At 43.9% G+C, this 26,400-nt stretch overlaps 2 protein-coding genes across 3 annotated transcripts; one reads left to right on the top strand and one right to left on the bottom strand.

Moving 5' to 3' along the window:
- pmch (pro-melanin-concentrating hormone) lies at nucleotides 1–7,045 on the top strand. The gene is made up of 3 exons (XM_084909312.1): nucleotides 1–273; nucleotides 6,649–6,790; nucleotides 6,895–7,045. Exons 1-3 carry the CDS (start codon nucleotides 43–45, stop codon nucleotides 6,942–6,944), a joined length of 423 nt encoding a protein of 140 aa, XP_084765438.1. The 5' UTR covers nucleotides 1–42; the 3' UTR covers nucleotides 6,945–7,045.
- On the bottom strand, nucleotides 7,020–26,320 carry parpbp (PARP1 binding protein). 2 transcript variants are annotated; one of them, XM_084909306.1, is made up of 11 exons: nucleotides 26,207–26,320; nucleotides 24,606–24,761; nucleotides 21,682–21,918; nucleotides 21,455–21,553; nucleotides 19,195–19,365; nucleotides 18,937–19,091; nucleotides 16,229–16,412; nucleotides 15,898–16,079; nucleotides 14,677–14,758; nucleotides 8,448–8,634; nucleotides 7,020–7,884 (listed from the first exon to the last, which is right to left on the bottom strand). In XM_084909306.1, exons 2-11 carry the CDS (start codon nucleotides 24,753–24,755, stop codon nucleotides 7,565–7,567), a joined length of 1,767 nt encoding a protein of 588 aa, XP_084765432.1. In that variant the 5' UTR covers nucleotides 24,756–24,761; nucleotides 26,207–26,320; the 3' UTR covers nucleotides 7,020–7,564. The 2 variants fall into 2 exon arrangements, with proteins under 2 accessions (XP_084765432.1, XP_084765431.1); XM_084909305.1 differs by having other exon boundaries at nucleotides 21,455–21,559.
- Between the last annotated feature and the right edge of the window lie 80 nt (nucleotides 26,321–26,400).

Here is a 26,400-nt window from a genome sequence, read left to right on the forward strand (position 1 = left end):
CTCAACTGGCGAAAGTCTTAAGAAATAAACATTGTAGATACCATGATCTCTGTCTACTCTGTCTTCTTAACTCTGCTGCTTTTCACTGAGCTGAGCAGCCACTCAGTCACCGTAGCCATGCCTGCAATTAATGCAGAGGATGGCACAACAGAAGACGACGGCCTGGGTTTGATACTGGGTGACGAGTCGATCTCTGAGCCCGCTGTGATCCCACCGGTGTTCAGGCAGCGCCGAATCAGGGATGAAGATGGGAACCCAACAATCATCATCTCGGTAAGTGTTGCAACTTTCATCATGCATTAACGTTATTCCTTTTTGTTGCGACTTTTTAGCCTTTATTGTTATCGCACAGTGGAGACAAGATCTCCCATTTCTTTTCCTTTTCCCCTGAACCCCAAATGGTGTGGGCAGATGGCTGCCCCTCCCAGAACCTGGTTCTGCTGGAGGCTTCTTCCTGTATGAAAAGAGTGTTTTTCCTCCTCACTGTTGTCAACTGCTTGGCTTCAAAGGGGTTCGTTTGATTGTATTATTGTAGGGGTCTATGCCTTTCAATATAAAGTATATAATGCCTTGAAGGGATTTTGCACTATATAAACAAAATTGATTTAAACTGAAGAAAGAACATTTTTCTTACAGTAATATATTTGAATTGTACTCAATATACAATATATACAATAATTTTTACTACGCTGATCCTGATAATAATCAGGTGTCAATCATTATGGTTATGTTATAAAGGATTCTGAATTGGTTGAACGTCCAGTAACTCTTATTAAGAAGTATTAAAGTAGTTCTTCGTAGTACAAGTGTTGCTGGAACTTAAACCTGATCAGATGTCCATGCGCCTTTGAAGTAGGTGAAGTTATCCCAGAAACCTCTGTGTCAAACTAATTTTACAGCGTGGGCCAAATACAGTCAAGTTTGATCTGAAGTGGGGGAGACCAGTGAAATTTCATATAGTTTTAACTACATGTTTTATGCCCGAGATACCTTAATGTAAGGAAAATAAGTGCAATTTCAACTACACGTCTTAGTTTTTCCATCCATCCATCCATCCATTTTCTTCCGCTTATCCGGGGCCGGGTCGCGGGGGCAGCAGCCTAAGCAAAGAGGCCCAGACCTCCCTCTCCCCAGCCACCTCCTCCAGCTTATCCGGGGGAACACCAAGGCGTTCCCAGGCCAGCCGAGAGATATAATCTCTCCAGCGTGTCCTGGGTCTGCCCCGGGGCCTCCTCCCGGTGGGACATGCCTGGAACACCTCACCCAGGAGGCCCCCAGGGGGCATCCTTGTCAGATGCCCGAACCACCTCAGCTGGCTCCTTTCGATGTGGAGCAGCAGCGGCTCTACTCTGAGCCCCTCCCGGATGGCCGAACTTCTCACCCTATCTCTAAGGGAGAGGCCAGCCACCCTTCGGAGGAAGCTCATTTCTGCCACTTGTATCCGCGATCTCGTTCTTTCGGTCACTACCCACAGCTCGTGGCCATAGGTGAGGGTAGGGACGTAGATCGACCGGTAAATTGAGAGCTTCGCTTTTACACTCAGCTCGCTCTTCACCACGACGGACCGGTGCAGCGTCTGCATTACTGCAGCTGCAGCCCCAATCCGTCTGTCGATCTCCGGCTCCCTTCTCCCATCACTCACGAACAAGACCCCGAGATACTTGAACTCCTCCACTTGGGGCAGGAACTCATCCCCGACCCGGAGTGGGCACTCCGGCTGAGAACCATGGCCTCAGATTTGGAGGTGCTGATCCTCATTCCCGCTGCTTCACACTCGGCTGCGAACCGTTCCAGTGCGAGCTGGAGGCCCCCACCCGATGAAGCCAACAGAACCACATCATCCGCAAAAATCAGAGATGAGATTCTGAGGCCACCAAAGCAAAAGCCCTCCGCCACTTGGCTGCGCCTAGAAATCCTGTCCATAAAAATTATGAACAGAACCGGAGACAAAGGGCAGCCCTGGCGGAGCCCATCACCCACCGGGAACGAGTCCGACTTATTGCCGGCAATGCGAACCAAGCTCTTGCAACGGTTGTATAGGGATCGAATGGCCCGTAGCAATGGGCCAGACACCCCATACTCCCGCAACACCTCCCACAGGACACCCCGAGGGACACGGTCGAATGCCTTCTCCAAGTCCACAAAACACATGTAGACTGGTTGGGCAAACTCCCATGCACCCTCAAGTATCCTCGAGAGGATAAAGAGCTGGTCCAGTGTTCCGCGACCAGGACGAAAACCGCATTGTTCCTCCTGTATCCGAGGTTCGACTAGCGGACGAACTCTCCTTTCCAGCACCCTGGCATAGACTTTCCCAGGGAGGCTGAGGAGTGTGATCCCCCTGTAGTTGGAACACACCCTCCGGTCCCCCTTCTTAAAGATGGGGACCACCACCCCGGTCTGCCAGTCCACGGGTACTGCCCCTGATCTCCACGCAACATTGCAGAGGCGTGTCAACCAGGACAGCCCTACAATGACCAGAGCCTTCAGGAACTCGGGGTGGACCTCATCAACACCAGGGGCTCTGCCACCAAGGAGTTGTTTAACTGCCTCAGTGACCTCGACCCCGGAAATTGGCGGGTCATTCCCCTCATCCCCAGACTCTGCTTCCTCCTCGGAAGACGTGTCAGTGGGATTAAGGAGGTCCTCGAAGTATTCCTTCCACCGCCTGACAATTTTCTCAGTCGACGTCAGCAGCGCTCCGCCAGCACTATACACAGTGCAGGTAGAGCACCGCTTTCCCCTCCTGAGACGCCTGACGGTTTGCCAGAATCTCTTCGAGGCAGTCCGAAAGTCTTTTTCCATGGCCTCTCCGAACTCCTCCCACACCCGAGTTTTTGCTTCAGCCACTGCCCGAGCCGCATTCCGCTTGGCCTGTCGATACCTGTCGGCTGCCTCCGGAGTCCCACAGGCTAACCAAGCCCGATAGGACTCTTTCTTCAGCCTGGTGGCTCCCTTCACCTCTGGTGTCCACCATTTGGTTCGGGGATTACCACCACGGCAGGCACCAACCACCTTGTGGCTGCAGCTCAATGCAGCAGCTTCGGCAATGGAGACGCTGAACATGGTCCATTCAGACTCAATGTCCCCAGTCTCCCTCGGAATGCTGTTGAAGCTCTGCCGGAGGTGTGCGTTGAAGATCTCGCGGACTGGGGCCTCTGCTAGACATTCCCAGCACACCCTCACTACGCGTTTAGGTGCACCAGGTCTGTCCAGCGTCCTCCCCCGCCACCTGATCCAACTCACCACCAGGTGGTGATCAGTTGACAGCTCAGCCCCTCTCTTTGCCCGAGTGTCCAGAACATATGGTCGCAGGTCTGGTGATACGATTACAAAATCGATCATCGACCTACGGCCTAGAGCGTCCTGGTGCCACGTGCACTTATGGACACTCTTATGTTCGAACAAGGTGTTCGTTATGGCCAAACTGTGATTAGCACAGAAGTCCAATAACAAAACACAGCTCGGGTTCAGATCAGGGAGGCCGTTCCTCCCAATCACGCCCCTCCAGGTCTCGCTGTCGTTACCCACGTGAGCATTGAAGTCTCCCAGCAGGACAACAGAGTCTCCAGGTGGAGCACCTTCCAGCACCCCCCCCCCCCCCCCAGGGACTCTAAGAAGGCTGGGTACTCCGAACTGCCACTCGGCGCATACGCGCAGATGACAGTCAGGACCCGTTCCCCGACCCTAAGGCGCAGGGAACAAACCCTCTCATCCACCGGGAAAAACCCCAACGTACCGGCAGAAAGCCGAGGGGATATTAAAATACCCACCTCAGCCCGCCGCCTCTCACCAGGGGCAACTCCAGACTGAGACAGAGTCCAGCCCCTCTCCAGGAGACTGGTTCCAGAGCCCAAGCCATGCGTAGAGGTGAGCCCGACTATATCTAGCCGGTACCTCTCAACCTCACGCACTAACTCAGGTTCCTTCCCCACCAGAGAGGTGACATTCCATGTCCCTATTGCCAGTCTTGGCAGCCGGGGGTCAGTCCGCCAGGACCTCCGCTCCTGGCCGCCACCCGGCACACAATGCACCCGACCCCTATGGCGCCTCCTGCGGGTGGTGGGCCTGCGGGAGGATGGGCCCATGTCTCCTCTTCGGGCTGTGCCCGGCCGGGCCCTATGGACTAAGGCCCGGCCACCAGACGCTCGCCCTCGGGCACCCTCCCTGGGCCTGGCTCCAGGGCGGGGCCCCGGTAACCCTATCCCGGGCAGGGTAAACTGTTCCCTCGATGTTCTTTTCATAAGGGTCTTCTGAATCGCTCTTTGTCTGTTGTCTTAGTTTTTCTACATGGAAAATAAAAGCTGTTGTGGCAGCCTGACTCTTTGTGCTTGTATTGTAAGAAATAAATGTGTAAAATTACAGCAAAAGTTCTGGTAGCTAAAATTACCAGACTGTTCTGTAATTATAAAAGAGAAAGCATTCATTAATTCTTGTAAAAAATATCCAGAAATTTCTATATTGGATTATGAAAAAACTTAAACTTTTATCTCATATAACTGTGTAGGTAATTGTCAAGTACTTTGATGTAGAATAAATGCCTGTACAGGTGGCCCTGTTGAATAAGAAATGCTTTAAAACTTAAAATTTTATATCTCTCTCTCTCACTATATATATATATATGTATATATATATATATATATATATATATATATATATACATACACACACAATTAATAGTCTTCCTATGCCCTCATTCACTTTTTCCAAAGTTGTCCAGTGTGCCGGATTAGAGTTGCCAGGCCACTTCTTATGTTTGTCACCCCTGCTTCTATACTGTTCCCATAAAGGATTCTAATTTTCCCAAAAGTCCCCACAAAACAAAGGAGCTTGTAACAAAAACACACTCTTCCTGGAATGTAATTACTAATATTGCAAAATCAGTGTTGTTCTATGTTCATCTGAGACAGTATTTCTGAGTGAATCTATGGACAATAGACTGATATATGCTGATTTTTGGTTTGGAAATAATGAATTGATATTTTCTTCTCTTTGTAAGGTGACCTTGGGTATTAGAAAGGCGCCCTTAAATATAATGTATTATTATTATTATTAGGTATAGTTCATTTTTATTCTTGAACTTGACTAGAGTTGCTCACAGTTCAAAATACTGCTTAAAAGGCCGTGCACGTGAGGCTATATCCACACAAGGGAATATCTCCTTTGAAATGAAAATGAAAAGTATTACCTCAAGGTCTGTCAAGAATATGGCAAAGCAAGAGGTAGGCATATAACCCTAACCGAGAAGAAAAGTTGGCCAGTCAAAAGTCAACAAATAACAATGCACTGCACTGTCTGACATTAGAAAAGGAGGTAAAGTTCTACACCGTTGATGTTGCAAGAAAAAAAATCTAAATTTTCCTTGTTGACAAAAGGCCAAAATACCCATGTACATACTCTGAAATAGTCAATTGCAGCCCTTTTCCCCAACTGTTTAAACCAGCTTTCTTTTGATTGGCTGCCCCTCATTTTTATTTTATTTTTTTTACAAACACCCACAGAAAATATGGAAAAAACAATTAAAGGTCCACTTTTCACAATACTTAAAGGCTATTTAACCAAAGACCAACCCTGCTCCGAATCCCCACGTAAACATAGTCTTACGCTCTCCTGAACAGGGATGTCGAGCTCACTTGACATTGTGGGCCACATGCCGAGCCCACTTTGATATAAAGTAGAGCGGACCTGTGAAACTATGTGCTTAATGTGTAAAATGACAAAAAAAAAGTTATGGAAGTTCATTGCACAGACTGTCCTGTAATTAGAAAATATAACGTTTTCATTCATAAACAGTGGGCTGGATATATTCTGGCGCCCAGGCCTCATGTTTGACACCCCTAGGGTAAGCACTATAATTAGTGCTTAAAGAAAACTATAACCAGCAATTTTGATTCTTTTTTGGATCAAATTAACTTAACAGCAAACTATCCACTGTCATTCAGCCTAACACTGTTCTGCCAGTGACGGTCATGCCTCATAAATCTTCATTGTATGAGATTTCTTTTCATAAACAACCTCAGCTAACCATAGTTCAACAACAAAGAGCACATTATCTCCATCCTGTGACTGAATACTTGACCCCTTTCAATTGGCCACCGTCCTCGCTTCTACTGTTAAGTCAATACTTCACATACATCTATAAAAATATTTTACGGCAACGCTGGAAAACTGGGAAATACTATTAAGCGAAAAGGTCAAATGATCACAAGCCTATAAAGATTTATTGGACTCTCAGTGGGAAGAATGACGATATATCAGTGTTTCCCCCAAATGTTTAGCTGCGATGTGTAAAAGGTTTATCTGCAGACTGCGTCTTGTGTGTAATGAACAGGGTGGTTATCTCTGTGGTAATGGGAAACAGGCAGCCATGATGGAGACAAAGACATCTGGGCGAACTGGAGCTGTGGAAGAAAACGGGCCACTGTGATATAGTAAAAAATGAGGGAACACATTTCTTCCATTTGGGGTTCTTGTGGCTTGGATCAGCTGGTAAAAGCAGATCCAACACCTGTACTACAAGTAAAAAGGATAATCTTTAAAAGCTGTTCCTGCAACCTGACCATCCAGAGTTCACATCCTACAGTACGGGAATGTGTGTGTGGGCTCCGGGTGTCACATGTAATCACTGATCAATATGATGTTTTTCAGGATGCAAGGCTGAAAGGGCACAGTGTTCGAGGGCTGAACCCGGCCTTCACTCGGAGCCTTCCTCTACTTGCAGATCGAAGCCTGAGCCACACTCCTGCCGAGTACAGCATGAAGATAGATCGCAGAGATACCGACCTTGACAGTAAGCATATGGAAAACCAGCATTTCTTGGAAAATAAACTTTCTTTTTTTGAAAAAATGCCATATAAACTCAACTGTTCTATGTGGTTTCCTTTCCTAACTTAGTGCTGCGATGTATGATTGGAAGAGTGTACCGGCCCTGCTGGGAAGCATGAGCGACGTCAATGAATGTTTCCTCCTGTATGGTATAAGAAGATTAATTTACTTGTAGGAAATAAAGCAGACAAACATGGAAAACAAAATAAAAGTTTATTAACAATTGCAACCTGTGTGTTTAAAGAGTGGATGTAGATGGTAGAATCTTGAAAATAATTGAAAGGTAAAATTTACATACTAGCAGTGATGATATACATTTTATTTCCAAGAAGGCGTTATTAGACTCATTTTAAAATTGATTAGTGATAAAGTGCAATGACCAGCTTGCTTTTCGCCTAACAATGTTGGACATTTTAGTGGCTAAGTAATATTATTTATACTTTTGACATTTTCAGAAAGAGTTAAATAACACTGTTGCGCACATTTCATACGAAGCCTCAGTGTAGCTTAGCATAAAAATATTTAACTCTTGACAGCAATCACTAAGTCACTAAAGATCACGTGATATTTTACCGTGTGCGTGTGTAAATATATAACATACTCGAGGTTAAACAAGATGACAAATGATTCTAAATGGCAGCCCAAGCTGGAGTATACTCGTAGTACACAAGCTTCAGCTGCTTCATATAAATATCTGATAGAAAAGTCCTTATTGTGTCATCGTTAGTGCAAACACTGGTTAGACTCTGAAGAAACTGGTCAGCTTCCCTTGTCCAGCTATGAGCTTCTTCTTACTCAAGGCCTTGCTGCCATTTTTGCCAGGCATTTTGACTGATGTGCGAGTTGGCTGTTTCTTCTCCGGAGGCTCATTTTCAGATCCACCGTGTTGGTCAATATCCAGCTGCTTTCTCTTGTTACCCCTGCTTTGCATCTGAAAGCCAGTTCCCTTTCCATTAACCAGGCTTGCACCTTGTTTTGGGGCATTTCCACTTCTTTGCTTGAGAGCAGCCCCCCGCTGTATCTCACCCCCTGCCTTATTTGTACATTCAGAGGACTTGGCTGCAAATGTAAAAGAAAAACAAAAATGAAATAAATAATTAAAAAGCAAAAGTAAGTGTGACAAGTTGGTAGGGGGGAAAGGGAAAAATGTTGTGACGAAATTGCTTACGTTAGCTGCTAGTTGAAGCAGGCTGTGTGTTTATTCTCTGAACCTGAATTTCAACATTTGTCATGTTAACCTGATGGAGCAGAGCCTGAATTCCCACGGAACAAAAAGCAGAAGGGGGAAATGGGCAAAAAGTCTGTACAAGAGTGTGTGTGTTTTGGTTTTTTACGACAGATGTGGGGGTGAGGAGGTTTTATAGAATGGGAATTAATTTAACAGCAAGTTGTAAGTACCAGTCCCACAACTGGGACTGGGAAGGGTCCAAGGCCGGAGCTGAGAAGGTGAGCCTGGGCCTCGGTCCAGCTGTGTGCCGTCAGAGGAAACAGAAGTCTGTTCCAGCAGATAAAATGCAGCACGTCTTGTTCTGACATTTGACATGTTGCTGAGTACAAAAAAATAAAAGATGGTGGTGGGGTAGGGGGTGTAGCTTGTAAAGAAAAATAATATAATCTTTTACCTTTTGTTGAGTCTTCCACATCAGAGCTGCACCCATCATCCACAGATGTGGTGGTTTTAGCTTTGGGTGCTGGGTGCACGCAAGTGGGAACCTGGCTAGTGCTCGGGAAGTCCAGCACACGGTTGAGAGGGAGCTCTTCGTCATTGTAAGTGCAGGCGAACTGGGATCGGATGACTCTCTCTCGGACCTGGAATAAATGCAAAACAACTTAAATCCAGCTGATATGGTGACTGGTGATCAGTATCAGCAACTCAGGGCAGGTGGCCGAGATTTTTCTGGCCCTTTCTTTTGGCGTTTTGAAACAAAGACCCCTTTAAGTACTTTTCCACTCTTGCTCAGCGAGTTTCAGCAGCTGGATCTGCTAATTAGCACTGAAGTACACAAACTACTTCTTTCTTTCCTTGCTCTGATATTGTAATCAAATGTATTATAGGCCAAACCTAAAAGGGAACATGCATATCTGCACTAAAATTCGTGGAAATCCAACCAACGGCAGTCAAGACATTTCACAGAAAGCACAACTTCTGTGGTGTTAAATCAGAAGAATTTTTGGCACATCTCAAAGAGGTTTTCTCTGGAGCTAAAGGAAAATTACCAGCGCTGCAATAAAGTTTTATTTTTTTAAACCACTTTTGTTGAGTGGGGTTTCATGTATTCAAGTGTAATATTCTTTTCTTTTTATCATCAAGAAAATGCGTCAATTTCTGTCAAATAAGGTACCACAAAACAGTCATGCTTACGTCTGAAGTAGCCCCCAAAAACGTGACTCAGAGCCAGAAAAAACACAATGTGTGAAAAGTATGGGGATCACTAAAGTCATTAGCATCAATTACCATTATTAGGTCATTGTAATCCATCCAATAGTTGCTCAGATCTTTCAATAACAAAAACAATAAAAGGGTATGGTTTTTAATTAGGGGATAAGATTCCTGGCTTTTAAAGCATGTTTTATGTTGGGGTTTTTTTTTTTTTTGAACAACTAAAAGTTTAATATGTTGCTGAAATCCCAGAAATGAGAAAGATGAGATTTTCTTTTCTAGCCAACTGATATACTGTGCATTGCTCCTATCAATTACCACATCCTTTAAAAAAAGAAAAAAGAAAGAAAGAAAAACCTAACAGCCAAGTTTCTATAACAAAGTGAATGATATTGAAGCCTACAATCCCAGCCCAGGGGCACACACAGATCCACAGCTTTTCATCCACTGTTTGATGTACGCCTGCTTGGGATTATCACAATCCAGGGATTTCACCCTTCAGGCCAATGGGCCACAGTAAGGAGAAGAAATGTGAGAGAGCAAAGCTTGGTGGGTCCGCGGAGCACAAAGGGGATCAAAGCCTTTGTGCTTCTCAAAAGAACTTCTTTAAAGAGGACCTAAAACAACAGAAAGCCCAGCACCGAGGCACACTTCAGTAACGGAGCTACCGGTTGCATGCTAATAAAACCTAAAGAAGATGGAAGGGGATGGAAGAGCTGCACGGCCAAACTATGACCCACAGAGAACATCTAATCCAATTACAACAGGTGGGAGCCTGACATGGCACCTTGTGGTCACATAGCCCTCATTCTTCCGAACACAAATGTCCTGAAATAACCTACGCGCACTGTTTGACCCAACACCTGACCGAGACATTCCTGATAGCATTTTCAAAAGCAGGTGCAAGCCATTTCTGCAGCTTTGTGTTCTGACATCTGCTTTTGTAGAAGTGAGAACAAAGCAGTAGCAGGTGCAGCGGCACCAGAGCTATATATAAAATAAAATGAATATATAGCTAAAGGTGAATGCACCTCATTTGAACATTGTTACTTGTGTCACAGAGGAGCAGGAGTTTTTCTCGTGTTTTTCAATGTTTTGATCATCTGTGGCAATAGTAGAAGGAAGAAAGAGGAGGAAAAGAAAAGAAAAAGACCTGGAAACAACCCAAAAGAAGAAACTAAATCTGTCCATCTCTGTGTGTGCCGGTTGACGTCAGTGCATGATGAAACCGCTGGAGAAGTCTAGGATAAAGTCATTTAGCAGACAACAGGAAACAATAACCTTTCAAGTTTCCCTTGCTAGTCGAGTTACGCGACTGATATGGCATCTTCAAAGTGAAATTGATGCAGAAAGCTTCCGCTCACCGAGTTCAGGAAGCGGTGAGCTGCCCAGGGACCATTACAGCGCACTCAAACAGGAAGGCAGCCAGATTGTGGGGAGCTAAAATGACATCTGGTAGCACAATCAAATAAAGGAGCTATTTCACAAAATGTGTCTAGCATACATCTTCTAATAAGTGCTTCACACTTCATGTTTGCTTAAAGGATAATAGCTTGCAATCTAGAGCTGGGTGATGCAGAAGCACTACCCTAAAAATACCTTCTTACCACCACAAGAATAATAAAATGGCATTATATTCTGAGAAATAAGTTTTGTGTCTTTTTTTTTTGTTGCTACAATCAATTTTCAGTTTCAGAAAATAGCATATTTTAGCAATTTGATCTAAGTATTACATTTCACTCAGTGTTACTCATAACAACAGTCACACTCTTTACCCTTAAAATATAAAGCAATATTTTAAGGTAAAGACAATAATACAAATAAAACAGAAAACCACCAACAGTCTTGATTCCCTATGAGCAAGCACTTTGGCCACAGTGGGAAGGAAAAACTCCCTTTTGACAGGAAGAAACCTCAGGCAGAATCAGGTTCATGGAGGTGCAGCCCTAATTGAGACCAGAAAGAAGGACAAACAACACACTAGGATTTAAGATGTAAAGTATCTGAAATCCCCCCCCAAAAAACTGATACTAGACTGAATCTCCAAAACTACAGATCTTGTAGGATGTTCTTTGTCTGTAGTGGTCAGTATCTATGAAAACCAGCCCAAGGAAAGAACCAGGTGGAATAGGGCAGCCAAGGCTCAATGATGTACTTGAGGAGTGAAGGTTGGCTTGTGTGGTCCGACCCTCACAAGCTCTGGGCAATGTTGTAGTAGGAAACCTTGGGACTTGCCATCCATGTGGATGTTACTTTGATACGTACCACCTATCTAAGTATTGTTGCAGACCATGGGCACCCTTTCATGGAAACAGTATTCCCCGATGGCTGTGGCCTCTTTCAGCAGGATGATATGCCCTGCCACAAAGCAGAAATGGTTCATGAATGGTTTTGAGGAGCACAACGAAGAGTTTGAGGTGTTAACTTGATCTCCAAAGATCTCAATCCAGTCAAGCATGTGTGGGATGTGCTGGTCCAGCTGTCAATCCAACAAATCCAAACTTCCATCCATCCATCTTCTTCCGCTTTATCCGGGGCCAGGTCGCGGGGGCAGCAGCCTAAGCAGAGAAGCCCAGACCTCCCTCTCCCCAGCCACCTCCTCTAGCTTATCTGGGGGAACACCAAGGCGTTCCCAGACCAGCCGAGAGATATAATCTCTCCAGCGTGTCCTGGGTCTGCCCCGGGGCCTCCTCCCGGTGGGACATGCCCGGAATACCTCATCCAGGAGGCGCCCAGGAGGCATCCTTGTCAGATGCTTGAACCACCTCAGCTGGCTCCTTTTGATGTGGAGGAGCAGCGGCTCTATTCTGAGCCCCTCCTAGATGGCTGAACTTCTTACCCTATCTCTAAGGGAGAGACCAGCTCATTTCCGCCGCTTGTATCCGCCATCTCGTTCTTTCGGTCACTACCCACAGCTCATGGCCATAGGTGAGGGTAGGGACGTTGCTTTTACACTCAGCTCTCTCTTCACCACGACAGACTGGTGCAGCGTCCGCATCACTGCGGCCGCAGCACCAATCCATCTGTCGATCTCCGGCTCCCTTCTCCCATCACTGGCGAACAAGACCTCGAGATACTTGAACTCCTCCACTTGGGGCAGGAACTCATCCCTGACCCGGAGTGTTGAGAACCATGGCCTCAGATTTGGAGGTGCTGATCCTCATTCTCGCTGCTTCACACTCGGCTGCGAACCGTTCCAGTGCGAGCTGGAGGCCATCACCCGATGAAGCCAACAGAACCACATCATCCATGAAAAGCAGAGATGAGATTCTGAGGCCACTGAAGTGAAAGCCCTCCGCCACTTGGCTGCACCTAGAAATCCTGTCCATAAAAATTACAAACAGAATCTGTGACAAAGGGCAGCCCTGGCGGAGCCCATCACCCACCGGGAACGAGTCCGACTTATTGCCGGCAATGCGAACCAAGCTCTTGCAACAGTTGTATAGTGATCGAATGGCCCGTAGCAATGGGCCAGACACCCCATACTCCCGCAACACCTCCCACAGGACACCCCGAGGGACACGGTCGAATGCCTTCTCCGGGTCCACAAAACACATTTAGACTGGTTGGGCAAACTCCCATGCACCCTCAAGTATCCTTAAGAGGATAAAGAGCTGGTCCAGTGTTCCGCAAATCAGGACGAAAACCGCATTGTTCCTCCTGTATCTGAGGTTTGACTAGCGGGCAAACTCTCCTTTCCAGCACCCTGGCATAGACTTTCCCAGGGAGGCTGAGGAGTGTGATCCCCCTGTAGTTGGAACACACCCTCCGGTCTCCCTTCTTAAAGATGGGGACCACCACCCCGGTCTGCCAGTCCAGGGGTACTGCCTCTGATCTCCACGCAACATTGTAGAGGCGTGTCAACCAGGACAGCCCTACAACCTCCAGAGCCTTCAGGAACTCGGGGCGGACCTCATCCACACCAGGGGCTCTGCCACCAAGGAGTTGTTTAACTGCCTCAGTGACCTCGCCCCCGGAAATTGGTGGGTCATCCCCCTCATCCCCAGACTCTGCTTCCTCCTCGGAAGACGTGTCAGTGGGATTAAGGAGGTACTTGAAGTATTCCTTCCACCGCCCGACAATTTTCTCAGCACTATACACAGTGCAGGTAGAGCACCGCTTTCCCCTCCTGAGACATCTGACGGTTTGCCAGAATCTCTTCGAGGCAGTCCAAAAGTCTTTTCCATGGCCTCTCCGAACTCCTCCCACACCCGAGTTTTTGCTTCAGCCACTGCCCGAGCCGCATTCCACTTGGCCTGTCGGTACCTGTCAGCTGCCTCCAAAGTCCCACAGGCTAACCAAGCCCGATAGGACTCCTTCTTGAGCCTGGTGGCTCCCTTCACCTCAGGTGTCCACCATTTGGTTCGGGGGTTACCACCATGACAGACACCAACCACCTTGCGGCCGCAGCTCAATGCAGCAGCTTCGGCAATGGAGATGCTGAACATGGTCCATTCGGACTCAATGTCCCCAGTCTCCCTCGGAATGCAATGAAGCTCTGCCGGAGGTGTACGTTGAAGATCTCATGGACTGGGGCCTCTGCTAGACGTTCCCAGCATACCCTCACTACGCGTTTAGGTGCACTGGGTCTGTCCAGCGTCCTCCCCCACCACCTGATCCAACTTACAGGACTTAAAGGATCTGTAGTTAACAGCTAACGTACAACATCTTGCCATCCATGCTAGATACCAGAGCACACCTTCAGGAGTCTAGTGGAGTCCATACCTCGACAGTTCAGGGCTGTTTTGGCAGCAAAAAGGGGCCAACACAATATTAGGCAGGTGGTCATAATGTGATGCTTGTGTGACTGAAGCGAGTGATAAACCAGCTAAACGTTTAACGTAAACACTCAACATGTTGTATCCCGACCAATATGAGGGACATCTATTGATCACCATGTACAATGATATCACATGATATCTACATAAAAGGTGGACTTCCAGGTCCGAAAAGTGAAGCCAACATGCAAGGGGCTCAAACCTGCATTCTTTTTGAAAGCCACCAGGGGGCGACTCTTATTGCCATAAAAGACTTCAGATGGGACATTCTGTGGGACAACTGCCCTTTGCCAAAGTCTCTGTAAACACTTTCCTTGTGAATTTATGGTCTCACTGACCTGTTTCAGTTTATACGGGATAAAAATTTTTGTAAATTTTAGTGATGCTAGGTAGGTGCCAGAAAAGACGATTTTCCAAGAAAACAGGCACTGTTAACAGGTTACTGGTTTGAATGCCCCATACATAACTTTTTCAGCACGCTCGAACCAACACTAAGAGCTAAAACCCAGCTGTGCAAACGGGAAGAGTGGAAGTCAGTTAAGATGTGAACTTCAGCTAAGCAAATAAATAATATAAAACCAGGAAGAAATTACAGGATATAAAGACATTATTTTCAATGTTTGGACATCTGATTCAGTTTGGAGAGGTTCATATTTAGGATTTGGGGCTCTTGGACAAAGGGGCCCACGTTACCTTGGGTTTGAGCAGGTCTAGTCGGCTCTGGACTCTGTTCTTTAGGGGTTCTGGAGAACATCCAGTAGACACTTCAGGGGATCTGAGGAGAGAGAGCCGCAGCGAGAAGCAAAGAAAAGTTTTCAATAAATTAGAAAAGCTACAAGCTTACATGGCCACAGTAACCGAGAAATCTGCCTGCTATTTCTTCAAACACCGTTCTCCCTTTAAAACTCTCACCATGTAAAGATGTTTTCACTAGCATTAGCCGTACAGTGTCACCCGCCCCTGTAGCCACAAACACAACCAGTGGCTGTATTATTTTTATTTCAGAGCAGATAAATTGTTCCACTGTGATGTGGGAGGATTTTCCTCCATACGGTTTCAGAGGAAAGTTGCACAGATCCATGTTGGCCTATTTTATATTTCAGGGGGATTCCCACTCTCACTGAACCCTGTGGTAGTGAAAAAAGTCTTTACTGGATTCAGACTCAGATTCAGAGTTTACTACAACAAACTATTCACAAATGTAATTATTCTCTCCTTTGGCATTATTGTGTCACTGACAAAGAACTGAGGAAAAAGAACTCAAGTGATGGTATTGCTTTGGAAAGAAACTCACATATTTGGACTCTTGGGATCAATAACCCATACAAAATATTATAAGAAGACCAGCAACATCTTTCAAGAACTTGCCCATCATATTAAGGCAGACAGTAAACTACAAGCTCATTTAACTCGAATGGATCCGACGAGGCTGTGAACACGATGAAGTTACAGTTTAACATAGAAAAATTAAGAAATACAGATTAAGTAGTGATTTTGCTCTATTACAGAGTTATATAATGTAAGCACTCTTTACTGTGTTTGCACATGGCACTGAAGGAAATGGTAACAGTCACTTCATGAAATGTGGGTACTGCGCCACTAGAAATCTAATATTTGGATAAGACGATCAAATATTATTAAAAATTAAAACTAGATAAATTGATATTGTATTTTTGTTTCACTTCTTTAAAAGCAATTTTTTGGTTGACCTTAAAACCTACTATTAGTCAAACTCCCCTAAATTTACTTTTATTTTACTATTATAACCTTTCTTCTAGAGGTCATCACGTAATGCAGTAAGTCAGGCCTGCTTTAATTCTTAATTTTGCCAAATGTAGCCTTAATATTTATTTTAACCAACTAAAAATGCAGATATCAGATTTTGAGTGACCTGCAGAATTAACAGGAACCAACCTGAACAGTGTGAGGACGCAGGTCCCCTCTGCTCCACCGAGGACGGGCTGATCCTCAGACAGCAGGTCGGCCTTGTTTCGACACGGAGGAGTCAGGGCTTCTTCATCCAGCAGCGCCATCAGCACCTTCACAGTGTCACGACCTCCGTATGCTGTAGCGTGATTGACTGCATACGCTTTTGGCTGGGGGTGAAGACCAACATAACTACAGTCACAGCTCTGCCAGATGGTGAACAGAATGAAACATGAAGTGGGTTCAATGTATGGACTTGTGGCGAGAAGGAAAAGCCCAGAGTGGAGCCAGCTGGCTGAAAGCAGAGGTTATACATTACCCTTGCAGGACTTATCCCTGTCCCGCTTCCATTAGCAGACTGCTTCTGGATCTGGTGTAGCTGGCAGATCCTCTCCTTTAGCTCCTGTGCAGTCTCCTCAGCAGCAGCATACACGGCATCTCCGCTGCTGCGACCCTTCACCAACACCGCCCTGATGGCGGTCACCAGCCTGGTTCCACATACACTGGGAAGTCAACAAAGTGACAAGTGAACAAGAAATGAGCTACAGGAAGAGAAGAAACGCTGAATAACTTTGGAAAGGAGTAGATTCTTTCTTATGCGGGACACACAGTGGTTTTCATCTGGATGGAGTAAACAGTCTTCAAGAGTTCAGCCAACATTTGCCAGCATGAATAACGCTCTCGCAGAAAAGCCGGGGCTTTAGTCTGAATGTCTTTAAAAGATATACTGCTTCTTCACTTTCAATTAATTGGACACTGAATTTCAGGGCTCAGAGTAATTGTTTCAGCATTAACATCCAGTAGAGCTTTATTTCACTATAGCAGAGTTTTGCCAATGTTAACAGTTATAACAGTTACATGGTCACTGCACTCCGCGGTCTGATTTTCCTCTTTATGTCGCAGTTGGGGGGGGGGGGGGGGGGGGGGGGGGGGGGGGGGTTGATCCGTGTTTGTCTCCACAGTATGTCCAAAAATCATAGCAACATATCACTTATGTAAGTTTCAAACAGTCAAGTGCACCAAAATGTTTTGGTGGCGAGGCGGTGGTCCAAACCTGACCCGGCTCTGATGCGAGGGAGCGAGCGCGCCTCAGTAACAGAATCATTTGGGAAAACAGATGTTCGCTGAACAAGGGGCCCTGAACTCGCCACAGAAGGTGTTTGTATGAGGAAATACGGTACTCCACTGAGAGCGTAAAGGCACTGCCTGTTGAAAGACACACGTTGGCCGTGCTCATCAGTATCTCATCAGACGGGAGTTCTCAACGGCCCGCGTGAACTGAGAACCCTCAGAAGAGCAGCGAGAGTTGAACACGGCGCTGCACAAACATCGTGTGTTGTTATGGCTCGAGCGAATCCGCTGTTGCTACTGGGACTACTTACAAAAGGCTCCTTCTGCAGCTTCAGCTCAAAGCTCACATGATTGAACTGCTAAATTATTTGTGATAGCCACTTCTGTTGTGGTGCCAGATGCTTTGACATCTAAAATAATCTGTAACAGTATGGAGAGTGATCTGTGGAGCTCCAGGTTTGATGATAGTTCATCAAAGTGAGCGAAGCAAACACACCAGGAACAAGTTATTTAACAAAGATGGACTTTGATGTAGCAAAGATGAACATGCTTTAGCAATCCAAATGTTATCATCCTTAGATGGGAGTCATTACAGGGATTTGGGGAGGAAATAATAAGAAGCAGTGGGGGGACAGGTGGATTTTATGATCACAGGTGTGATTTCAGCACACAGTCTGATCCACCCTGCTACAAATATTCCCACCAGTCGTAGCAGCGCACTGCCAAATCCTTGAATTCACAAGAACTGAGTCAGCTCCTCCAGAAAGGAAGCGGGATTTAACCTGAACTGAAGTGGAGAAATTCAAAGAAAAATCCAATCCAATTATAAATCACAAGTTTCACTGTGCTTGACTTCAGCTGCCGCCAGGTGCTCAGCTTTTCTTGGAATCTCTGCATTCTCCTCATCAGCTTAGGATGACTCTGGATATGAAATACATGTGTGTGTACTATAAAAGCACAAGCTATTAAATACTGTAGAACAATTTGAAATTATTAGGTATTTATTTGAAACTGAAAACTTTTTCGGGGTTCCCTCAGGTCAATAAAAGTAAAGAAATCTGTTACTTATATTGCATGATTCAAATATTTTTAGTCATGCTTAAACATTAACACAGTAACACACAACAGTATGTGTGTTACAGTAAACTAGGAAAAAAAAATGACAGATTCTTTTACATGATTTTTAAGGTGTTCTAGGAATGATTACCTGAAAGAAATAATTAAAGACACAGCTTTTTGACAAAAAACCAACAACAACAAAAAAAACATTTACTTCAATGCCCACTTTGTACAAAAGATTCAGATTTCAAAAACATTTGTTGTTAATATGTTGTTTAAGAAGACTATTAATTAACTGCTACTTATATAAAAATATACTATATATGTGTGAATGACATGAAGTGATAAAGCTAGCCTCACAATGTAATTAACATTAAACTAAGCAGATGCTTATGCTAAGCTTACAAGCTGTAAACATAAAGTAGGAAACATAATTCATCTTGTGTCAGATGATAACCTATAAATTATCACACATTGGCTAAGAGGCACTAAAAACTATGTTATTACTACAGCGTTTTGATAAAGCTAGAGTAGCATGTTCTGTTGGTATTTAGATATTATGTGAAACTTAGCGAAGCTGCTAGCTATAAGTTAAAAAAAAAATTGAAAAAAAAAGTTCAATGTTAAAAAAAAAAATTATATGGTTAAAAAAAAAAAGTATGAACAATTTAGTTTTTTCTGTTGCTGAAAATCTAAGTGATGCCTGATGTATTTATAACTTCTATTGCAATTTGACTTCAATTCTTTAGAAAACAAAGAATTTCCAGTTCAGGTGATAGAGTGCATCTCAACTTCCCGACATTTACATTTAGCTCTGTCTCAACGGTGGACGCGTATGTCAAACTAAGCAGCAAGACAGGGAGCAAGTGGAAGCCTGGATCAAACAGTTCTGTGTACCTTGGGTCGGGGATCTCCCCCAGTATTTCTTCCAGGTTGTCTACAAACTGGACAAAGTCAGACAGGCCTTTGACATGTTTTCTCAGTGGGTCAGATTCAGCTGGAGCATAGCCCTTCCCTCCAAGCTGGAGAGCCCTAACGAAAGACGTCACGGCCTGCAAAAAAAAAAAAAAAAAAAGCATGAGAACGACCCAGATGTTGCACCAGAGAGGATTACTCTCATTTACTTGAGCACATAATGACTGGGGGTGTTCTTACCAAGAACAGAGAAGTGTTGCTGTTGTGTGCAGCATGCTTGATGTCAGTAAACGCCTGTCGTCCAAGAGTGCGACTGGGAACATCGAGGATTAGCGCCAAGGCGATGTCGTTCTTGGTGTTTACCAGCAAATTCAGATAGGAGCAGAAAACGCGTCTCACAGCCATTTTCACCTACAGACAAATAGAAAACACACAAGACCCAAGATTTTTACATTTTAATAAATGCCGTCAACGGTTCCCCAAGATTATAAGGGAAGCTAACAGAAAGTCTATTAAATCTTAAACTGGGTAATGTGTTTGAGGTGCATTTTTGGCTGCATCCTCTCATTGGTATTATGACATTCAAAGGCTAATGAACAGTTAACGTCATGGCATTATTGCAAGTGCTTAACCAGCACTTTGGAAAATTTGGGTTTTGTTTACTTACATGTCACTAAACAAGAAAGAAGCGTAGAAATCAAAAACAACTTCATTTTTCAGAATTTGAGAAAAGAAGGTAAAAATGAGCAATGATCCTTACCCCCAACCCGATTGCAGAAACTGCTGTAAACTTGCACTGCAATCTGACTCATGATGTAACTACACATTGTGTCAACCCTCCTCAAACAACTGTGATTAGCCAACTCAGTACCATCGTTTCCTCAAGTACATTTCCTGCAACTTCTACTTCAAATAGATTGGAAGGGTATGGGTCAATTTGAAGAGAGAAAAATCAGCGCATTCTAGTGATTTGGTAGCAGAATTGAAAAGCAACAGAGGTACAGTAGGAACAAATATGAATACCGTTTCATATTATATTCATACTTTTCTCAATTGGTCAGAAGGGAGGTGTCCTTCTTGGCCACTGTATTTAAATATGGTGGTGGAAGACAGTGGCTGCACACCCGCTCCTATGCATTTATAATAGATTATAAGTGTAGTTTGTTGGAAGACATAACTACACAATGTATATTTATCCTTTCCTTTGAATTAAATACCCTCAAAGGTTACTGACTGCTGGTGCCAAGGAGACTGGAAACAGGCCCGATCAATAAGCCAGGCACCTAATAGATACAGTTAAACCTTCAGCTCCCTTGTTTCCCCAGTTAGTGACCATACCAGATAGAGCCACATAGAGTTGTGTCTCCTCATTGTTTCAAACTGGGGATGTTCTAGGTGTAAGGTGACTGTGTTAACCACTGCATCATAGATGGCAGCTAGGTATCATGTTTACAAATCTCTCCCCTGCCTTGACATTACAATAGTATAAGAAAAAAGGCTACAATTAACATTAAAAACTAAAGCTGAAAAAACAAAAAAAAAACCACTACCTGGAGGCAATATTTTAAATTCAAAATGAAATAAAACAAAAACTTATATTAGTACCGCTGTTTTTTTTTTTATTGTTTTAAGACCAAACAAACCATCCATCAGTTATATTGTCAGGTGATAGACAGAAAATCCCAACAACCAGATGGTCTCCTATGAACATGATTTTGGCAACAACGAGGAGAAAGAACTCCCTTTCAACAGGAATAGACCACCTCCCATGACTAGTTTAGGGGTAAGGGGCTAGAGATATCACTGAAACAAAAATGTACGGATTTGTTGGAGAGTTATCTGCTGTATTCGTTTGCTATTCTGCAGCCAAACAAAGCAGAGACTCCAGGAAGTTACTGGAACCAGACAAGAAAGCGGCAAATTATTTTTATTTCACTATTTATATTAAAACAGCAGATAATCTCTCCGTGTCTGTTCTTACTTCTGCTAAGCAAACCAGCAACAACATTTACTTTAGTAAAAACCTTCGGTCTGAAATGTCCAAACTGGAAAGTAGCTTTAGTTCCCGAGTAAAATGGCTAAAAACAGCAGCTGGCATCGCTCCAGTAAAAAAATTACATCAGCACAGCAAGCCTCCTCTCTAAAACCCCATAAATTTGCAAGGGGCAGAAGAGACCAGCAAAGAGACTGTGTTACAGAAGCTCCTGTGTCGTGTTTTAAACATCTGCCTGGTAATTGAATTCACATTGCACCCTTAAATCTGAGTGATGTGATATAGAGCTCCTGTCAATAAGAGCAGGATGGATTCCAGACAGAAATTACACTGAAGGCTGGGAAAGTAAAAGCATGGATTACTGCCTGCAGGAGAGAAGCATTTCATATTACTAAAACAGCAATATTCAAAGGCAGAAGGCAAAGTGGAAATAAAGGATTTCTTGTGGGAGTTTATGAAACAAGTTGCACCTTTCACTGAAGCAGAAAAAAACACAGTTGGGCCTACCTGTGAGCTGCAGGACCTGCCTTTACCAGATGGGGTTGACGGGACTGAGGAGACTGGCAACTCTGGGACTTCCACGTTGCCCGATAGGAACTCAAACAGCTGGATCTTGGCAAAAGAATTGACAAAAGCAGAGAGAGAGGGGATAAACCGATTGGCCTTATCTCTAACTGTGTAGCCAGTGTGATCATCCACAATCAACATCATCAGCCTGATTTCAACCAGCTCACCGGGCTCACAGGCTCCTCTGGATCAGAGTCCACCAGCCTCAGCTGTTTGTACATGAAGAGGAGATCAACCAGGTCGATGGTGTTGGAGCGTTTCAGGAACGACTCGTATGCCTCCACAATGAGATCATAGTTCTCCAGGCGTGCAGAGCTGGGGGGCAGCAGGTGAAGTTTGTCTAACAATAAGTGTTTCCAGGCCATCAGGACATCACTCAGAGCCACTTTGAACTCTCCGCCATGCTGTCACAGGAAGAGAGAAAGCAGCATGCGCAATTACAAACAGCCTGGAAACAATCAGTTCAAAAGCAGAGACCTTCTGCAGCCATCCAAAAATAAGCCATGAGTGGTCTCACCCAGAAACCTGCAGTAATGTCATCAGTTATAGACGTGATGACAGTCGGCCTGATGGTTCAATTGAACTATGCCGTGATGATGATGTGAAATGGGCTCACACAGCCTTGCTTTTACGACACCGGATAACAGACACACTGTATATTTTTCCTCCTTAATTCCATTTATTTTCCATTTTGCGAAAGAGGAAATTCATCAGTTGCTCGAAACTGCCGTTAGCCTCACCTTCAAAATTCAACTTTATCCTAAATGAGTCCAAAAACATTAACATTAAAAAAATCAGTATCCTCAGAGCAACTGAGAGTGAAGGGTGAAAGGCTGGGTTTACAACATGGTTGCTGTCACAGAATAGTACGTTTCAATTCAGTTTTAATTTTCCAGCACCAACTCACAATAAATCAACTCAAAGCTCTTTATATTGGCAAGTGTCAGAAACGTCCAACAAGACGAGATTGCCCGTAAGCAAGCATTTGTGACAGTGGGAAGGAAGAACTCCCTTTTAACAGGAAGAAAACTCCAGCTGAGCCAGGCTAACACAGGGGCAGCCATCTGCCATGAATTGGGGAGGCAGAAAAAAACTTAAGAAAAAGAGAAGACAAAAATTAATGCCATGCAGCAGAGTGCATCATGGGAAGTCCCCCACCAGCCTGAGCCTACACCAGCTCAACTAACAACTGATTCAGGTTCACCTGATGCAGCCATAACCATGCTTTACCAAATCATTATCAAAAGTAAGAGTTTGAAGCCTATTCTTAAAACAGAGCCCATCTCCTGAACCCAAACTGGGAACTGGTTCCATAGTGGAGGAGCCTGAAAGCTGAAGGCTCTGCGTGAGATTGAAGGAATACAACACTCCAGTCTGGAAGTACTAAATAAATGAACTAGTTTTTCAGCGTCACTCTGAGACAGGATGTTTCTATTTTAACAAATATTGTGCAGATTAAAGAAAACAGTCCTACATATTTGTTTAATATGTGCAGCGAAGGATATATTCTGTTATAAAATGGCTCCAAGATTTCTCAGAGTGTTACTGGATAGCCTGACCCTTTTGTTAAATAAAGGGCCTAAAATGCAAATTATTGGTTAACCATTAGACAAAGTTTGATAACTTCAGACAACCTTGGGCTATCAGAATTACTGCATTTCAGCTACTTTAACTTTACTTTTAGATGGATTTTTTTTAATCTGTATATAAAGGCATTTTTAAGCATAAAGGGACCAAACTACAGAGGAACAAAGCTGATCAGCCACAGCATGAAATTATGGGAAAGTGTAGTGGAAGCTCGATTAAGAATGGAGGTGATGATTTGCGAGTGGCAGTAGGGTCTCGTGCCAGGAAAGAGCACTTTGAAAGTCAGACGTAGACACATTGAGACTTTGTGGATTTAGTCAAAGCATGTGGTGAGGGAGGAGGCGAGTTACTGCATGAGGAACTAAGAAGTAGCAAATGGCACACATGAGGGCAATGAGGTGGGATAGGTGGTTTCAAGGTAGAGGTGAGACTGTATCAAGGGTCATCTGTGTGACCTGTCCTTTATAGATATGAATCAGATCAGTAAAAGTATTTTAAAGTGGATGAATAAATGAATCAAGTCCAGAACCGTTGCAACATTTTAATAAACCTATTTTAAACTGCATTTTACATCCAATCTTTTTTGTAGTTTCTGTGTATTCCTTGTGGTCTAACAACAACAAAGCTGTGGAAGAAATCAAGATACACGTCGTGTATCATTTGTGCAAAAATGATGCAATCATGAAAAAAGCCCATCAGCTACGCAGTCTGAAAACCTTTCGACTGGTACTTTGGGTCAAAGCGTGACTTTTGTGGCTTGTGAAAATAAGGAGCAGGCTGATGGGAGATCTCATCTAGAGAAGAGGCATTCAAATCAGTAAGACTGAGAGTAAGTGCATGCAGGTGAAAGAAAAAGGAGCACAGCAGAGAACGAGTTGGTGAAGATGAATTTGAATATTTGTGGTCAACTGTTCAAAGCAGCAGCAGGGTGGAGGAGATGGATGAGAATATAAGGAGAAGGGTTAGAAGATGTCATGTGGCTTAGAGACAGTCACTCAGCTGGATGCAGCTGAGTTAAAGATGCTACGATTGTGATTGAGTGGGACTGTTAGGGAAGAGTGCAGAAAGGTGGGTTATTTAAGATCTCCATGTTTTCAATCATTATCCAACACCAGCCTCTTATATTGCTCACAAAAATACACAAATTAATAAATAATAAGCACATAAAAATAAAGCTACTATTTGTGGTAGAGTGTAGAGGATGAATTCAGAAATATGACAGCCTGAGGAGATAAACTGCTCTGACACCTGGAAGTTCGGCAGCTGATACTTCTGTATCACTCGCCAGATGGCAGCCTGGCTTACAGGCTGTGCCTGGTGTTGTCTTTTCATATCCTTTGAGCTCTGCGCAAATTAGAGGAGGATGCTAAAGATGGAGCTGGCAGGCAGGGGGGGAAACTGGAAGGCCACAGATGAGGTTGATGGAGGTGGTGAGAGAAGACAAAAATAGATAAATACAAATAGAAATCCATAATCTGTGGTATTTTCAGGGTGTTAGGGTTACCTTTTTATTCACTTCTGCCATAGCCACCTGCAGCACCATAAGCATGCCATCCGCTCCATGAATGGTGGTCCTCTCAGACTGTAAGACCCGGTGACACTCCCTCCTGAAGGTTTTCACCATCAGCTTGAGTCGGTCTCCTACACCCTCCATTATTCCCTTAAACAAAAGCAACAAAAAATTATCAATATCTATTTTAATTCTATCGCACATTTAAATGCAACAAAGTTGACCAATGCGCTTCACAATTAAATAAGAACAAGAGAAAACATTAATATATATATATAGAGAGAGAGATAAATAAGATGAGGCAATGACAATGTATTAACATAAAAACAAAACAACATAAAACAAGCCTGATGTTAAACTGAACTTGATTTAAAAGCCAAAGTAAAAGAAAAAGTGTGTTTTAAGATGTGATTTGAAAGACTGTGTAGATTCTGAAGTATGAATATCATATGGCAAGTGATGTGAAGTGATGTGTACCTACATTCTAACACCTGTTAAAAGACATGCAGCAGCATTTTGGACTAACTGCAAGCGATGGAGAGATGAGTGTTGACGACCCAAATAGAGAAAACTGCGGTAGTCCAGTTTAGAGGTGATGAAGGCATGAATAAGTTTTTCTAGGTCTTTGGGAGGAAGATGATGCTTCGCAATTTCACGTAACTGATTAAAAACCAATTTCACAACTGTGGACGCTTGCTTCTCTAATTTAAAAGAGCCATCTAAAAACATGCCGACATTTCTTACAGTGTGGGAATGATGACAAGCAAGAGGACCAAGGGTATCGGTTATCCAAAAGGGGCATGACTTCCAAAAACAATAACTTCAGCCCTATTTTCGTTTAGGGCGAGAAAATTGTGTGTTAACCACTCTTTACCATCATGTAGGCAGTTAAGCAGAGGGTGAAGGGGGACAGAGACATACAGTTTCAAGGGGAAGTCAATTTCCATATAACAGTGAAAGGGAATGTGTATTTCCTGAAAATGGATCCCAAAGGTATCATGTATAAAAAAAGCAGAGAGTTGGAGCCAAAACAGACTCCAGTGGCACACCACAACAAATAGGGGGAGTATTTCCCAATAGCAACAGAAAAAGACCTCTCTGATAGGTATGATTTAAACCATGATAAAACTGTGCCTTTAAGACCAACGACATGGTCAAGTCTGATAAAAAATAATGTTATGAATAACTGTGTCAAAGGCGGCAGTCAAATCTAAAAGAACTAAAGCAACAGAATAACCTTAGTCGACAGAGCTTCCTTGAAAAGGCGAGAAGGAAGAATATCCTGAGAGGAATTCGAAGGTCTTAAGTTATTGATTGCTTCCTTTAAGACAGGAAAAAGTCACTGGCAAAAAAAAAAAACCCCTCCTCAAAACCAATTTATACATATAGGTCTTTAAATACAGAAAGACATACCTGGAATTAATTTAAAGACTTAATTTTCATACAGGGACTCAGTGGCATGTAACACCTTCGATAACTTGTAAGTATTTCACAGCAAAAATGTGTCCACATTTTACATCTACAACTATATACATACATATAACACAGCGTTTATTCACTTTATATTAAAAAAAGACTGATTAAACAACGCAAACCTCTTAAATTGCTGCAGTCCTCCAAGAGCACGCAGCCACGACACAAAGCAGCTGTTTTGAAATTTTAAATTGTCGATGACGTTGTTGCTTTTTGTCCAATCACCTCTCAGCAAATAGCGGGGGTGAGATTTTTCTTTTCGTAGAGATATTAAATTCTAAAACTCGACAGCTAGCTATAAGTTCGTGTCATTGGA

This window comes from Perissodus microlepis, chromosome 17 (assembly GCF_051167445.1).
Source record: "Perissodus microlepis isolate ML-2025 ecotype Zambia chromosome 17, ASM5116744v1, whole genome shotgun sequence".
NCBI classification, from domain to species: Eukaryota; Metazoa; Chordata; class Actinopteri; order Cichliformes; family Cichlidae; genus Perissodus; species Perissodus microlepis.

What these genes read in the sequence shown, in the direction of transcription:
- pmch (XM_084909312.1), top strand. Translation starts at nt 43, where the DNA reads ATGATCTCTGTCTACTCTGTCTTCTTAACTCTGCTGCTTTTCACTGAG. An exon ending in ACCCAACAATCATCATCTCG is followed by an intron (nt 274 to 6,648) that starts GTAAGTGTTGCA and finishes GATGTTTTTCAG; the next exon opens with GATGCAAGGCTGAAAGGGCA. An exon ending in CAGAGATACCGACCTTGACA is followed by an intron (nt 6,791 to 6,894) that starts GTAAGCATATGG and finishes TTCCTAACTTAG; the next exon opens with TGCTGCGATGTATGATTGGA.
- parpbp (XM_084909305.1), bottom strand. Translation starts at nt 24,755, where the DNA reads ATGGAGGGTGTAGGAGACCGACTCAAGCTGATGGTGAAAACCTTCAGG. An exon ending in TGGCAGAAGTGAATAAAAAG is followed by an intron (nt 21,919 to 24,605) that starts GTAACCCTAACA and finishes TTCCTGTGACAG; the next exon opens with CATGGCGGAGAGTTCAAAGT. An exon ending in CAGGGATAAGTCCTGCAAGG is followed by an intron (nt 16,080 to 16,228) that starts GTAATGTATAAC and finishes CTTCACCCCCAG; the next exon opens with CCAAAAGCGTATGCAGTCAA.